This window comes from Procambarus clarkii, chromosome 20, assembly GCF_040958095.1.
Source record: "Procambarus clarkii isolate CNS0578487 chromosome 20, FALCON_Pclarkii_2.0, whole genome shotgun sequence".
NCBI classification, from domain to species: Eukaryota; Metazoa; Arthropoda; class Malacostraca; order Decapoda; family Cambaridae; genus Procambarus; species Procambarus clarkii.
Window position 1 is genome coordinate 15,516,896 of NC_091169.1, and position 14,307 is coordinate 15,531,202.

At 50.2% G+C, this 14,307-nt stretch overlaps 1 protein-coding gene across 2 annotated transcripts in view; it reads right to left on the reverse strand.

Moving 5' to 3' along the window:
- LOC123755353 (uncharacterized) overlaps positions 1–14,307 on the reverse strand; it is a 144,414-nt gene that overhangs the window by 79,844 nt on the left and 50,263 nt on the right. For both annotated transcript variants that reach the window (XM_045737897.2, XM_045737894.2), the window contains exon 3: positions 4,729–4,867. In XM_045737897.2, the coding sequence (XP_045593853.2) occupies positions 4,729–4,867 (139 nt within the window). The remainder of the gene's footprint in view (positions 1–4,728; positions 4,868–14,307) is intronic.

The following is a 14,307-nucleotide window of genomic DNA, read 5'->3' on the forward strand; positions in this document are numbered from 1 at the left end:
TAACCACAAGCCCCGCCTAGAGGGGGATAAAAACCCCCACGGGGTCTAACGGGGCCAAGGCCCCCCCAAGTCAGCCCCTCCCCAGCCCCGGGAACCTACACAACAGGCCCCGGGGCCAAGCCGTTCCCCCAAAGCCCCGGCCGTACCAGAAAACCGGGGCAGCCGTGAAAACACTAAGGAAGGGAGCCCACTGGCAGACTCATACAACACGGCTGGAGGAACAGGCCCAAATGCCCCCGTCACTACCCCGGAAGGGGAATTCCCCGAGACTGCCCGAGTCTCAACACCACCAAAAACCCCGCCCCGAACCTACAGACCGTAAGGAACCGGATGCAGGCAGGAAGGGTGAACCAGGGGAAAAGACAAGGGGGCGTGGATGGAACCGAAGCAACCAACACCCCCAAGTCCCAAAACGAACTACAACGGGGTAGCCCCGGGGCTCCCGGGGAGGAAACCACGAGAACGTTGCCACCACCAAGGCTCAAGTGCAACGCCCCTGCTGCCCGCACCCGCTGTGTTAGCACAACTGGGTAACTGAGCCACAACGAGCAACCAAACTCGCAGGACTCCGGGTCGAAGGTGTCACCGACCCCACAGGCAGCAGACAGAGGCAAAACAGAGAGTCACCCAGAGACAAAAGGTGAGAGCAACCCTTAAACTCGCTGGAAGCGAGGTGGGGGCTCTGGGGTCACATCCATCGGACCCGCGCGCCCCCAGGGGTTTCCCAGGGTCCCGAGCGTTTACTTTAAGAGGACTCGCGCTCAGGTAGTCCCAGGCAGGGTACTGCTAACCGGCACCCAAAGCTACCAAACAACTTTCTAAGAGCTGAACCCCCGGGACGTGTACACTCACGGGGACCTAGCAGGGGGCACCACCAGAAAATACTCAGAACACAAGGGACACAAGGGGCAAGAACGAAGGCAGACCCCCCCCCCCATCAGGTAGATAAACAAAAAGAAAAAGAAAACCCCGCAAGAGGACAGCGTACCCAAGCGGAACAGAGCCGGCCGCTATGATTGGTAAAGACAAGCTGCACAGTACCCCGCGCCCCACCAGTGCAAACACTGCCCCTTACTCTAAGGCGAACAAGGGAGACAGAACCCCCGAGCACACAAAGAGCGGCCGAAAACCAAGCAGTAAACGGCCAAGCAGGGGCAGGACTCAAGGAACTTGTGGAAGGTGGCCCCAAGCCCCAAGGGCAGTACTTACAGGGCACCTAGGGAAGGGAACCCTAGGCGCATGCAGCCCGAGTACTGAAGAATCACTCCCGGCTCACGCACCACCTAGAAAACAGACACCACACCCTAGGTACAGTGCTGAAACAACCACTGGAGCCGGAGCACATAACCATTGCCTATAGCATCAGCCGAAGAACTGATGGGTGGATAGCCGGCGTGGGAGGTCTGGGGCTCCCCCTTCCCCCTCCTGGGGAGGGGGGAGCTGCGCAGACAGCGGCGCGGTGACGTATGACGTCATACTAGTTTCCTTGTTTTCTGTTGAAGAGTTCTATCCACTAGTTCGGCTTAGGTAGCAATTTTCACCAGAATAGGGGTTTGTTTTGGAATGCTTACCTTTCTGGATGCTTGACCCGGTCGATGGCAGACATAGAATGCTTCCAACCACACGGGGGTTTCTATAGGCCATTGCTCCCTTTGCCTCTCTGAGGGGGCCAGGTTCTGGCTCGTGGTCCCTGGTAGGCCCTAGAACTCCATACACATGACTGATGCCAAAGTCTGACATTAGCATATCAGCCGGTAAAGCTCCGGGGAGCCGACGGGGCTCCCCCCAGAAAAGTACACAATCAGGGAAGCAATATTCCACTGGGCTAGGCTTTGGAATAAAGTGAAAGAAACCACACTAACAAATTCATGGAAGAAACTGTTAACAGAGAGACCTAGATGTGACGCAGCAGTATCTGATAGTGAATTCGAAAGTTTTGAAAATGAAGCCAATGATTTTGAAGGGTTTGAAGAAACAATCCAAACAATGTTGCTCCAAGCTGGTCAGGGTGTACAAGTGAATGATACCAATGAATGGTTAGAAAATGATTATGATCCTTGTTATAAATTGTTAACTGAAGAACAGATTGCGCAAAGTGTTCTTGGAAATGATGACTCTGATGACTCTGATGATGACTCGGACGATGTTGGTGAGGCATATCCGTCCGTTGGTGAGGCATATCATATTTTCTGATATCCGTCACCTCTAGGCAGAGCCTAGAGGTGACGGATATCAGAAAAGATTGGAACAAATTGAGGAACTCATTAAATATTCAAGAAAAAGAAAACATGAGGTTGTTGGAAATTTTTATGTACACTTTACAGCCTTTAAGCAATGTCTCAGAACGTTAGCCAGAGAAAATCAGATTCAGACAAAAATAGATAAATTCATGATTTCAACAGTTCGTGAAAAATCTTCGTCGACCAGCCATGCTGCACCCGCCGATGCAGAATTCCCATCAACAAGTCGTGCAGCCTCCGCTGCATCGAATGCTCTACAAGCCATGCTGCATCCACCGATGCTGAATTCTCATCGACATGTCATGGAGCATCCGCTGGCAACAAATGCTCTACAAGCCATGCTGCACCCGCTGATGCTGAATTCCCATCGACAAGTCGTGGAGCATCCGCTGGCAACGAATGCACTACAAGTCATGCTGCACCCGCCGATGCTGAGTTCCCATCAACAAGTCATGCTGCACCCGCCGATGCTGAGTTCCCATCAACAAGTCATGGAGCATCCGCCAGCAACAAATGCTCTGCAAGCCATGTTGCACCTGCCTATGCTGAATTCCCATCGACAAGTCGTGACAAGTCATCCACTAACGATATAAAATATGATTGAAAGGCATATAAATTAGTGTAAAAAGTGTTGATCGAGTACAGTATTGTAAGTGTTAATGATTAATTAAGCCTTGACAAAAAGATACTGTACAGTGTAAATATACAGTAGAAATAATTTTCAATAGTGAAGTAGAATTAGAACTCATGTGAATTAGTAGTAAGCCTAACTGTTGTGTGAAGTGAATGCTTGAAAATAAGTGTACATACTGTATGTACCCTGTATACAATATAAACAATATAAAACAAGCGCTGCAGAGGATGACGTAATCTTCACAGCTTCGTAATCTTCAGCTTCATTAAAAGTAAGTCAATTTACCAATTTTATTATAGTATTACAACATATTAATTGTTTTTTCAACAAAAGCTACATATTAGTCTCTGCAAATGTATATTCTATCGTTAGCAGAGAAAAGGTGAGCTCAAAATATTTTGTCTTGGCTAGCTCTCAGTTACATAGTGATAAGGCTCAATCGCCATTGTATGGCCTGGCCGCCACAGCCTGTGTCATAACATTAAAAATACATTACCTTCACTGTTCAGGGTAAAACAAAACACATGTCTAAAATTTTATTGAGAAAATATTAACAATCACTGATTGATACCCGAAATATTTTGCAATACAAAGGAATGAACCAATTTTTTCCCACCCATCTGGACTTGATCAGACCATGTTCACACATCATCCATGCAGCAGCCACCAGCTGGCTTAATCGTCGGCGTGGCACTAAATTGGAACGCAATTACACAATAAACTTTATTTAATTTTAGTTATACAGTATAAAATATATCCTACCTGAATGTTACTTGAAAAATTACCCGACCCTACTTAACTTCGGAAATAACGGAGCTCCAGAAATAACGACCAGGGTACAGCCCCATATAGGCCGTTAAATTGAGTGGATACTGTAAAAATAAAAGAAAAACTCCGCAAAAGTACATCGTCCCCCAGAGACAACAGGAACCGGTCGCCACTTAGGTGGCAGGTTGCACAAAACCTTGATGCCCTAACCAGCATAATACCAGTCCCTACCCAGGGCCAAACAAGGGCCCCAAGCCCCAGTTGGCCCCAAGGGCGAGGCAAATGTCGAGTAGCAAGAACCTCTATGGGAATGGTTCCCAAACGACCCAGGGAAGATAACCTTGTCACGTAGAGGCAGTACTCACAGGGCGCTTAGGGAAGGAATCCCCTAAGTGCATGCAGCCCCGGTACTGATGAACACCTGGCCACCACACAACACAACACACGGCAGTGAACGCCACACAAGGCAAACACCACCTAGGAAACTGAGGCCAGAGAAGCGTCTATCCCGATTGACATTAGCTTACGAACTGATGCTAGGCAGCCGGCGTGGTGAGGTCTGGGGCTCCCCCCCTCCCCCTCTCGTGGCGGGGAGGGCTACGCGGACGATCGGCTCAACAGTAAAGTGTGATGTTTGCTCGTTTGCTTGTTTCCTTGGGATTGTAGGGAGTTTCTACCTCTCTGTACCGTTTTCTATTTTAGTTTTTTACCATGTGGGGTTTGTTTTGTTATGCATACCTTTCTGGGTGCCTAACCCCGGTCGATGGCAGATAACCCCAACCACAAGGGGGTTTCCAGGGTCATTGCTCCCTGAAACCTCTCTGAAGGGGCCAGGTCTGGCAGTGGTCCCTGGTAGGTCTGAACTCATTAGCTAATGTCCCGGTCTAATATAACATACATTAGACCGATAAGCTCCAGGGAGCTGTAGGGGCTCCCCACAGAAAAATACTTAAAAGGATTTGTAATTATCATGGAATCATGGTAATTCTGGTAACAAAAATTTCTTCAATAATGACAGCAATTTAGTCATTAAAAATATTTAATGTAAAAATGTGTTTGAAATAAAACTTTAAAGAAAAAACTTACCATATTTTTTACTCTGATCAGCGCAAAGTGTACTGTCTTCATCCTCCAAGCAACTAATAAGCTTCAATTTTGCCAGTTGGTTGATTACAAAAGCAAATGTACCAACACAGCCATTTATGAGGTCCAAAACAGCTCCTATCTACAAAGAATCTTTATGTCAAAAAATATAAATTAAGGAATATATCATATAGCCACACATATATATTTAATTACTGCACTTTTAAACATAATAGAAACCAATATTATACTGGTTAAGTCCCCCCCCCCCAAAAAAAAAAACCAGCGTTGAATGTAATGAAACGCCATTTTCTGGGTGAGACCCGGAGGCTCCCCGAAGCTTTACCAGGCTGATAAGCTAATGTCAGACTTTGGCATCAGTCATGTGTATGGAGTTCTAGGGCCTACTGGGGACCACAGCCAGAACCTGGCCCCCTCAGAGAGCAAGGGAAGCAATGGCCTATAGAAACCCCCATGTGGTTGGAAGCATTCTGTCTGCCATTGACCGGGTCAAGCATCCAGAAAGGTAAGCATTCCAAAACAAACCCTTATTCTGGTTAAAATTGCTACCTAAAGCCGAACTAGTGGATAGAACTTCCCAACAGAAAACAAGCAAACTAGTATGACGTCACACGTCACCGTGCTGCTGTCTGCGCAGCTCCCCCCCTCCCCAGGAGGGGGGGAGCTGCGCAGACCTCCCACGCCGGCTATCCACCCATCAGTTCTGAGGCTGGATGTCAAAACATGCGAAAACCGCCGACCGGAGGGAGGGAGGGTTGCCGGGGAGCCTCCGGGTCTCACCCAGAAAATGGCGTTTCATTACATTCAACACTGGTTTTCTGGGGGGAAGCCCCGTCGGCTTCCTGGAGCTAACTACCCTCAGAGAAAGGTCAAAGGGACGGAACCGGGAGGCGGACACCACGCACCCCCCCCCCCCCACGGAAGCGAGACAACCGGCAGCAAACGCCAACCCAAGTCGCCACTGCCCCGAAAAGTCCCGGAACAACACGAGAACAACGAGCAGCAAGGCCCCCGTACGAACACCATAGATCCATGCCCGAAGGACCGCAAAGACACGTCGCTCAGACGGCAGCGAGAGCTGCAAAGCCACGAACGCCACGGGCATGAGGGAAGAACACAGGCAGCTCAGCCGCAAGAACACAGCTGACAACCCGAGACACCATCACCCGCGAACCAGGAAGAACAGAACCGGATCAACGCAAAACCCGCCCCGGACACAGATGCCGTGGCACGTAAACAACAGCGGAGGGCCGCCACTGAACACAAAACACGACACACCCCCGGCCCGACCAAACAAGCACCAACAAACCATGGACCCCTCCAGAACACAGCAGCCCCACCCCGTGCCAGAAAAGATGGAGACTGCTGCCACCAAACAACCAAAACGCTAAAACCGAAGGAGCAAGAAAACTCGGTAACCTGACCCCCAGAGGCAAATGCCAAAAGGAAAAAGAGCCGACGAAAAAACAAACCAGAACCGAAGGGGCACTACCAACCGAGGAGAAGACAGCACGCTGACCAGAGACCAGGACGGTGCAAGCGGCGCATGAACAGGCCGGAGGCAAAACGACGCACGAGACAGCTTACCAACGGTGCAGAAGCAACACCAAAACCGAAAGCAAGCCGAAGAGGCTCCGCCAGCACCGCACGAAAAGAGGCGACAGTATGTGGCAAGACGACGGCCCCCAACCCCCATCAGAAAACCAAGCCGACGCTAACAAGAGTAGCCACCTAAGAAGGGACAGGAAAAGGAAGGACCGCCAAAATACCCCATACTGCCACCAAGAGAAGTACGCAGGTGGGACACCTACCACGAAGCCACCCGACCACCAACCAGGGGCGAGACCGCGAGGCAGAATGTAAGCAGCCCCGACAAGGTCCCTCTGAGCCAAGCTTGACGATCTCGGGCGCGACCACCGAAGCCCAGGCAGAACAAGGAGATGGAACGTCTGCCGAACAGAAAAACTCCCCAAAGCAAGCAAGCCCACTAGGAGTTCAGAAACGACGGGTCCGACGCGAGACATCACAAGACCCCGAAAAACCAACCGGCAGGGCAAGCTAGGAAACCAAAGGCGGAAGGGTTGCCGTCAGAAACAGTACCCGAACCAAGAGGTACGAGCAACTGCAACAGACCGAGACAAAGAAGCACACCACAGGACACAGGCTGAAAAAAACGCCCAAGAAGCCAAGGAACACATGCAGAACACCCCTGTGGCAAAGGAGGAAAACAAGGGAACGCACAAGGAAATGAAGCGGAGGAAACCGACCCCCCCCCCCCAACATAGCAGCAAGTGCAGGCAAAACCGACCAAAGGAGATGCCAGGAAAACGACTGGGGAGACATGACTTGTGTGTCTTGACGTTTCCATACGCATATCCAGGTTTATATTCCCCAATGATCTTTGGCAGGTGGAGTCCGGATTTCTTGGCGTTCACAGTTTCGATCTGACCAAACTAAGTTCCAAAGGGTAACGAAGGACACTACAGCCGAATTGAAAGCAAAGGTCAACAAACTGATCGAAACTGTGAACGCCAAGAAATCCGGACTCCACCTGCCAAAGATCATTGGGGAATATAAACCTGGATATGCGTATGGAAATGTCAAGACACACAAGCCTGGAAACCCACTTCGGCCAATCATTAGCCAGATACCCACACCCACGTACAGACTGGCGAAGCAACTCAACGGCCTGCTGACTCCTTATGTTCCTTGCGCCTTCAGCCTGAAGTCTCCAAAGGAATTTGTTGACTTACTGCGGGGCACACGGGCCACAGGGATAAGAGCCTCGTTGGACGTAGAATCGCTGTTTACCAACGTACCTGTGGACGAGACAATCGGGATGATAGCCGACAGAGTGTATCGTGATCCAGCCTGTACTCCTCTTGACATACCCGAAAATATCCTAAGGAAACTACTCCAAGCTTGTACTAAAGAGGCACCCTTCTTGAGCCCGGATGGGCACATGTATAAGCAAGTAGATGGGGTCGCCATGGGTTCTCCCCTAGGTGTCCTGTTTGCAAACTTCTACATGGGTACCATCGAGCAAAAAGTCTTAGTCGACATGAACTTGAAACCGGCCATATACTGCAGGTATATTGACGACATTTTTACACAGGTACATGATGTCAGACATCTGCAGGAGCTGAAGGAGGCATTTGAGCAGAGTTCCGTGCTGCGTTTCACTTACGAGATGGAAAAGGATGGGAAGCTGCCCTTTCTAGATGTAACAGTCATGGAAAAGAGCGGAGGTTTCCACACTGCTGTCTACACTAAGGAAACGAACATAGGAATGTGCCTAAATGCCAACAGCGACTGCCCAGACAGGTACAAGAGGAGTGTTGTTAACGCATATGTCGACCGTGCTCTAAGCCACAGCTCAGAATGGAAGCAAGTCGACGAAGAACTCTGTAGGGTAAGGCAGGTCCTAGTCAACAACGGCTTCTCCAATGGTTTCGTCGAAGACATCATAAGAAGGAAAGTGAAACGCCATGCAACCTCTGAAGAGACAACTAACACAACACCTATACCCCCTATTAGACTATTTTACAGGAACTTCTTTTCCACAGCTCATAAAACAGAGGAAAGGGTCCTGAAAGATATTGTTAATAGAAACGTTATCCCTACAGACAAAAATCAGAGGATACAACTGACGATTTACTATAAAACCAGAAAAACGGCCAGCCTACTCATGAGAAACTCTCCAGACACAAAGCAGAACGCTTTAAAAGAGACCAACGTCGTCTATGCCTTCAAATGCCCACTTGGGGACTTTAAGCTCCAAAAAACCCAGTATATAGGCAAGACAACAACATCTCTTTCTAGGCGTTTAACGATGCATAAACAACAGGGCTCCATTAAGGAACATATAATCTCTTCCCACAACCAAACCATCGCCAGAGAAATCCTAGTAAACAACACAGAAATCATCGATAGATACAGCGATAGCAGGCGGCTTGACTTTTGCGAGGCACTACACATTAAGAAGTCAACACCAGCAATCAACAGCCAATTAATGCACAACTATATTCTACCCACCTCAAGACTCCGCTCCAATATAGAAGCATCAAGAAATATGGACCAATAGGCTTTCTACAATCACTTCCATTTCAATACCCATTGTTTCGTGTTCTGTCTTGTGTTGATGAAATTAATACCCTATTAATGCCACCTCTTGTTCTGTCTTGTGTTGATGAAATTAATACCCTATTAATGCCACCTCACCCCATCCACCTCACTCAAATGTAGATATAAACAAAATCGGAGATGTGTAAGTTCTATTCAGTTGTGTATTTGTAAACTAAAGTCTTTGAAAATGTAATAAGTTTTACGAAACGCGCTCGTGTCGCGTCAGACTAGAAATAAAAATGAATTTTGGAGAATTAATTTTTGAATTACCTCCAACAGTGAAAAGAAATGTACGAAAGATTGAGAAAATTCGTGTTAGAATTATTAATCTTACTTTTTCGGTCATATTTAATAATATATATATATATATATATATATATATATATATATATATATATATATATATATATATATATATATATATATATATATATATATATAAGTACAACCTCGATTCAACGTACCCCGATTCAACGAATCTCCGGCTAGTTCGCACACTTTTCAGGCCGAATTTACTCACCCGGTTCGACGAACAATGGTTCGCCGAAGCGAGGGATGTTCGGATTTGCTTACGATGTCCAGACAGAGTTCACAGACTGGTGGAAAACTTTCCCATTCTATAACAGATTACAATTAATAATTCTCTCATATGACAAGTTGGATCACACAAGTGGACCACACAAATGGACCACACATGTGGACCACAAGTGGTCCACAAGCTTACGATTTTGGGACAGAGTTCACAGAGTGGTGGAAAACTTTCTCATTCTATCACAGATTACAATTAATAATTCCTTCATAAGAAGTTGGATCACACAAGTGAACCATATGAACCAACCACCAGCCAAAATGGTCCACACAAACACCAGCCAAAATGGTCCACACAAACATCAGCCAGAGTGATCCACACAAGTGAACAACTGAGTTTCCATGATTTTCGTTCACTGATTTGGGGCACACGTATCTTTGTACATTAATTTAAAGGATGAAGCGTGATTACCTAGCTACATGTGGTAAAATCTCCTTATAGACATTTTCTGTGATGAAACAAGATGAGTGAGGGTGGACAGATAAGAGAATACTGTACTGTAAACCTCACTTTACAGTGAGGTTTCACTCACTTTCGTCTGTGTGTCGTCATAGTTCAGTGACCCATGACTTTTGAAAGTTTCATATTAATAAATAATTTCTAAAACCAGTGTTTTAATAGCTTTTTATTATCCTAATTAAACTAAACTAAATAAAACCGAAAATATGCTGTAACATGATAGACATCTGCTCTTTGAGAAATTACTGTATGTTATTGGAACAACTCTAGCGTGAGTGGACGGGTCTAATCCCTGTACACACACCATGCTTGTTTCCTCCCTCCCTCCCTCTCTCCCCCTCCCTCCCTCCCTCTCTCCCCCCCCCCTCCCTCTCTCCCCCCCCCTCCCTCCCTCCCCCCTCCCTCCCTCCCTCCCTCTCTCCCCCCTCCCTCTCTCCCCCCCCTCCCTCTCTCCCCCCCCTCCCTCCCTCCCCCCCTCCCTCCCTCCCTCCCTCCCTCCCTCCCTCCCCCCCCTCCCTCCCTCCCTCCCCCTCCCTCCCTCCTCCCCCCCTCCCTCCCTCCCTCTCTCCCCCCTCCCCCCTCCCCCCCTCCCTCTCTCCCCCCCTCCCTCTCTCCCCCCCCTCCCTCCCTCCCTCTCCCCCTCTCTCTCTCTCTCTCTCTCTCTCTCTCTCTCTCTCTCTCTCTCTCTCTCCCCCCCCCCTCCCCCCCCTCCATCCATCCCCCTCCCTCCATCCATCCCCTCCCTCCATCCATCCCCTCCCTCCATCCATCCCCTCCATCCATCCATCCCCCTCCCTCCATCCATCCATCCCCTCCCTCCATCCATCCATCCCCTCCATCCATCCCCTCCCTCCATCCATCCATCCATCCCCTCCATCCATCCATCCCCCTCCCTCCATCCATCCATCCATCCATCCATCCCCTCCATCCATCCATCCCCTCCATCCATCCCCTCCCTCCATCCATCCATCCCCTCCATCCATCCATCCCCTCCCTCCATCTATCCATCCATCCATCCCCTCCATCCATCCATCCATCCCCTCCCTCCATCCATCCATTCCCTCCCTCCATCCATCCATCCCCTCCCTCCATCCATCCATCCATCCCCTCCCTCCATCCATCCATCCATCCATCCATCCATCCCCTCCCTCCATCCATCCATACATCCCCTCCCTCCATCCATCCCCTCCATCCATCCATCCATCCATCCCCTCCATCCATCCATCCCCTCCCTCCATCCATCCCCTCCCTCCATCCATCCCCTCCCTCCATCCATCCATCCCCTCCCTCCCTCCCTCCCTCCCTCCATCCATCCATCCATCCCCCTCCCTCCATCCATCCCCTCCCTCCATCCATCCCCTCCATCCATCCATCCCCCTCCCTCCATCCATCCCCTCCCTCCATCCATCCATCCCCTCCATCCATCCCCTCCATCCATCCATCCCCTCCCTCCATCCATCCATCCCCTCCATCCATCCATCCCCTCCCTCCATCCATCCCCTCCCTCCATCTATCCATCCATCCCCTCCCTCCATCTATCCATCCATCCCCTCCCTCCATCCATCCCCTCCCTCCATCCATCCATCCATCCATCCATCCATCCCCTCCCTCCATCCATCCATCCATCCCCTCCCTCCATCCATCCATCCCCTCCATCCATCCCCTCCCTCCATCCATCCCCTCCCTCCATCCATCCCCTCCCTCCATCCATCCCCTCCCTCCCTCCCTCCCCTCCCTCCATCCATCCCCTCCCTCCCTCCCTCCCCTCCCTCCATCCATCCATCCCCTCCCTCCATCCATCCATCCATCCCCTCCATCCATCCATCCATCCATCCCCTCCCTCCATCCATCCATCCATCCCCTCCCTCCATCCATCCATCCATCCCCTCCCTCCATCCATCCCCTCCATCCCTCCCTCCATCCATCCATCCCCTCCATCCATCCATCCATCCCCTCCCTCCATCCATCCATCCCCTCCATCCATCCATCCCCTCCCTCCATCCATCCATCCATCCATCCCCTCCATCCATCCATCCATCCATCCCCTCCCTCCATCCATCCATCCATCCATCCCCTCCATCCATCCATCCATCCATCCCCTCCCTCCATCCATCCATCCCCTCCCTCCGTCCATCCATCCCCTCCCTCCCACCATCCATCCATCCATCCCCTTCCTCCATCCATCCATCCCCTCCATCCATCCATCCATCCATCCCCTCCCTCCATCCATCCATCCATCCATCCATCCATCCCCTCCCTCCATCCATCCATCCCCTCCCTCCCACCATCCATCCATCCATCCCCTCCCTCCATCCATCCATCCCCTCCCTCCATCCATCCATCCATCCATCCCCTCCATCCATCCATCCATCCATCCCCTCCCTCCATCCATCCATCCCCTCCCTCCGTCCATCCATCCCCTCCCTCCCACCATCCATCCATCCATCCCCTCCCTCCATCCATCCATCCCCTCCATCCATCCATCCATCCATCCCCTCCCTCCCTCCATCCATCCATCCATCCATCCATCCCCTCCCTCCATCCATCCATCCCCTCCCTCCCACCATCCATCCATCCATCCCCTCCCTCCATCCATCCATCCCCTCCCTCCATCCATCCATCCATCCCCTCCCTCCATCCATCCATCCCCTCCCTCCCTCCATCCATCCATCCATCCCCTCCCTCCATCCCCTTTCTCCCTCCATCCATCCAGAATTGAAGAAACAAATCAAGTTAAAAAAAAAAAAGTTAACTGGGTCAGAGTTAGGGTTATCAGCGAGTCGGTCCCTTCACCACCACCGACACACCTCCCCCCCCCCCCCCACCCCTACAGCCCATACACACACACACACACCCTCAAATCATCCATCCCTCCCTCCATCCTACCATCAATCCATCTCCATCCTCTCCTTCCCTGCCTCCCTCCCAAGCTCTGCCTGCCTCCCTCCGTGCCTGTCTCCCTCCATGCCTGCCTCCCTCCCTGCCTCTCCCTTACAAGCTCTGCCTGCCCACCTCCCTCCCAACCTCCCACTGATTTGTGGCAGACGTATCTTTGTAAATTAATTTAAAGGCTGAAGCGTGATTAGCTAGCTACATGTCGTAAAATCTCCTTATAGACATTTTCTGTGATAAAACAAGGTGAGTGAGGGTGGACAGATAAGGGAATACTGTTCTGTAAACCTCACTTGGTTTTCCTTCGTCTGTGTCGTTATAGTTCAGTGACCCATGACTTTGAAAGTTTCAGACTAATAAATCATTTCTAAAACCAATGCTTTAATAGCTTTTTATTATCCTAATTAAACTAAACTAAATAAAACCGAAAATATACTGTAATATGATAGACATCTGCTATTTGAGAAATTATTTGTTATTGGAACAACTCCAGCGTGAGCGAGTGGACGGGTCTAATCCCTGTACACACACACCATGCGTTTCTCGTTTCAATTCGTCGCCACAGTTCAGTGACTACGGCTTCGAAATAATAAAATTAATAAATCATTTAATCAATGGTCATTTAACAGATGATGAGATTATACAAAATGTTACTGGCACTGTTGACGTTCCCAGCACCAGCACAGCCGTACCCAGCACCAGGACAGCCGTACCCAGCACCAGCACAGCTGTACCCAGCACCAGTACAGCCGTACCCAGCACCAGCACAGCTGTACCCAGCACCAGTACAGCCGTACCCAGCACCAGCACAGCCGTACCCAGCACCAGCACAGCTGTACCCAGCACCAGCACAGCCGTACCCAGCACCAGCACAGCCCTACCCAGCACCAGCACAGCTGTACCCAGCACCAGCACAGCCGTACCCAGCACCAGCACAGCCGTACCCAGCACCAGCACAGCTGTACCCAGCACCAGCACAGCCGTACCCAGCACCAGCACAGCCGTACCCAGCACCAGCACAGCTGTACCCAGCACCAGCACAGCCGTACCCAGCACCAGCACAGCCGTACCCAGCACCAGCACAGCTGTACCCAGCACCAGCACAGCCGTACCCAGCACCAGCACAGCCGTATCCAGCACCAGCACAGCCGTACTCAGCACCAGCACAGCCGTACCCAGCACCAGCACAGCTGTACCCAGCACCAGCACAAAAGCAGCTGAAGCCAACACAGCAGCAGCGAGCACCAGCAAAGCTGATGCAAACATCTAAAAACATCGTGTGTGAAGTGAACAATTAGAATAAGTGTTAAATTCAAGTGTGTACATAGTGTTAAAATTAAAGTTGCAATAATTCTAATGTACAATAGTTTTCAAGAACTGTATTGTAGTACTCAACATACAGCAAAACCACTTTTAATAATACAGTGCTAACGGCTTAATGCACTGCAGTACCTATTTACTGTAGAGCATTCACAACTTCACAAAACTTCAAGATG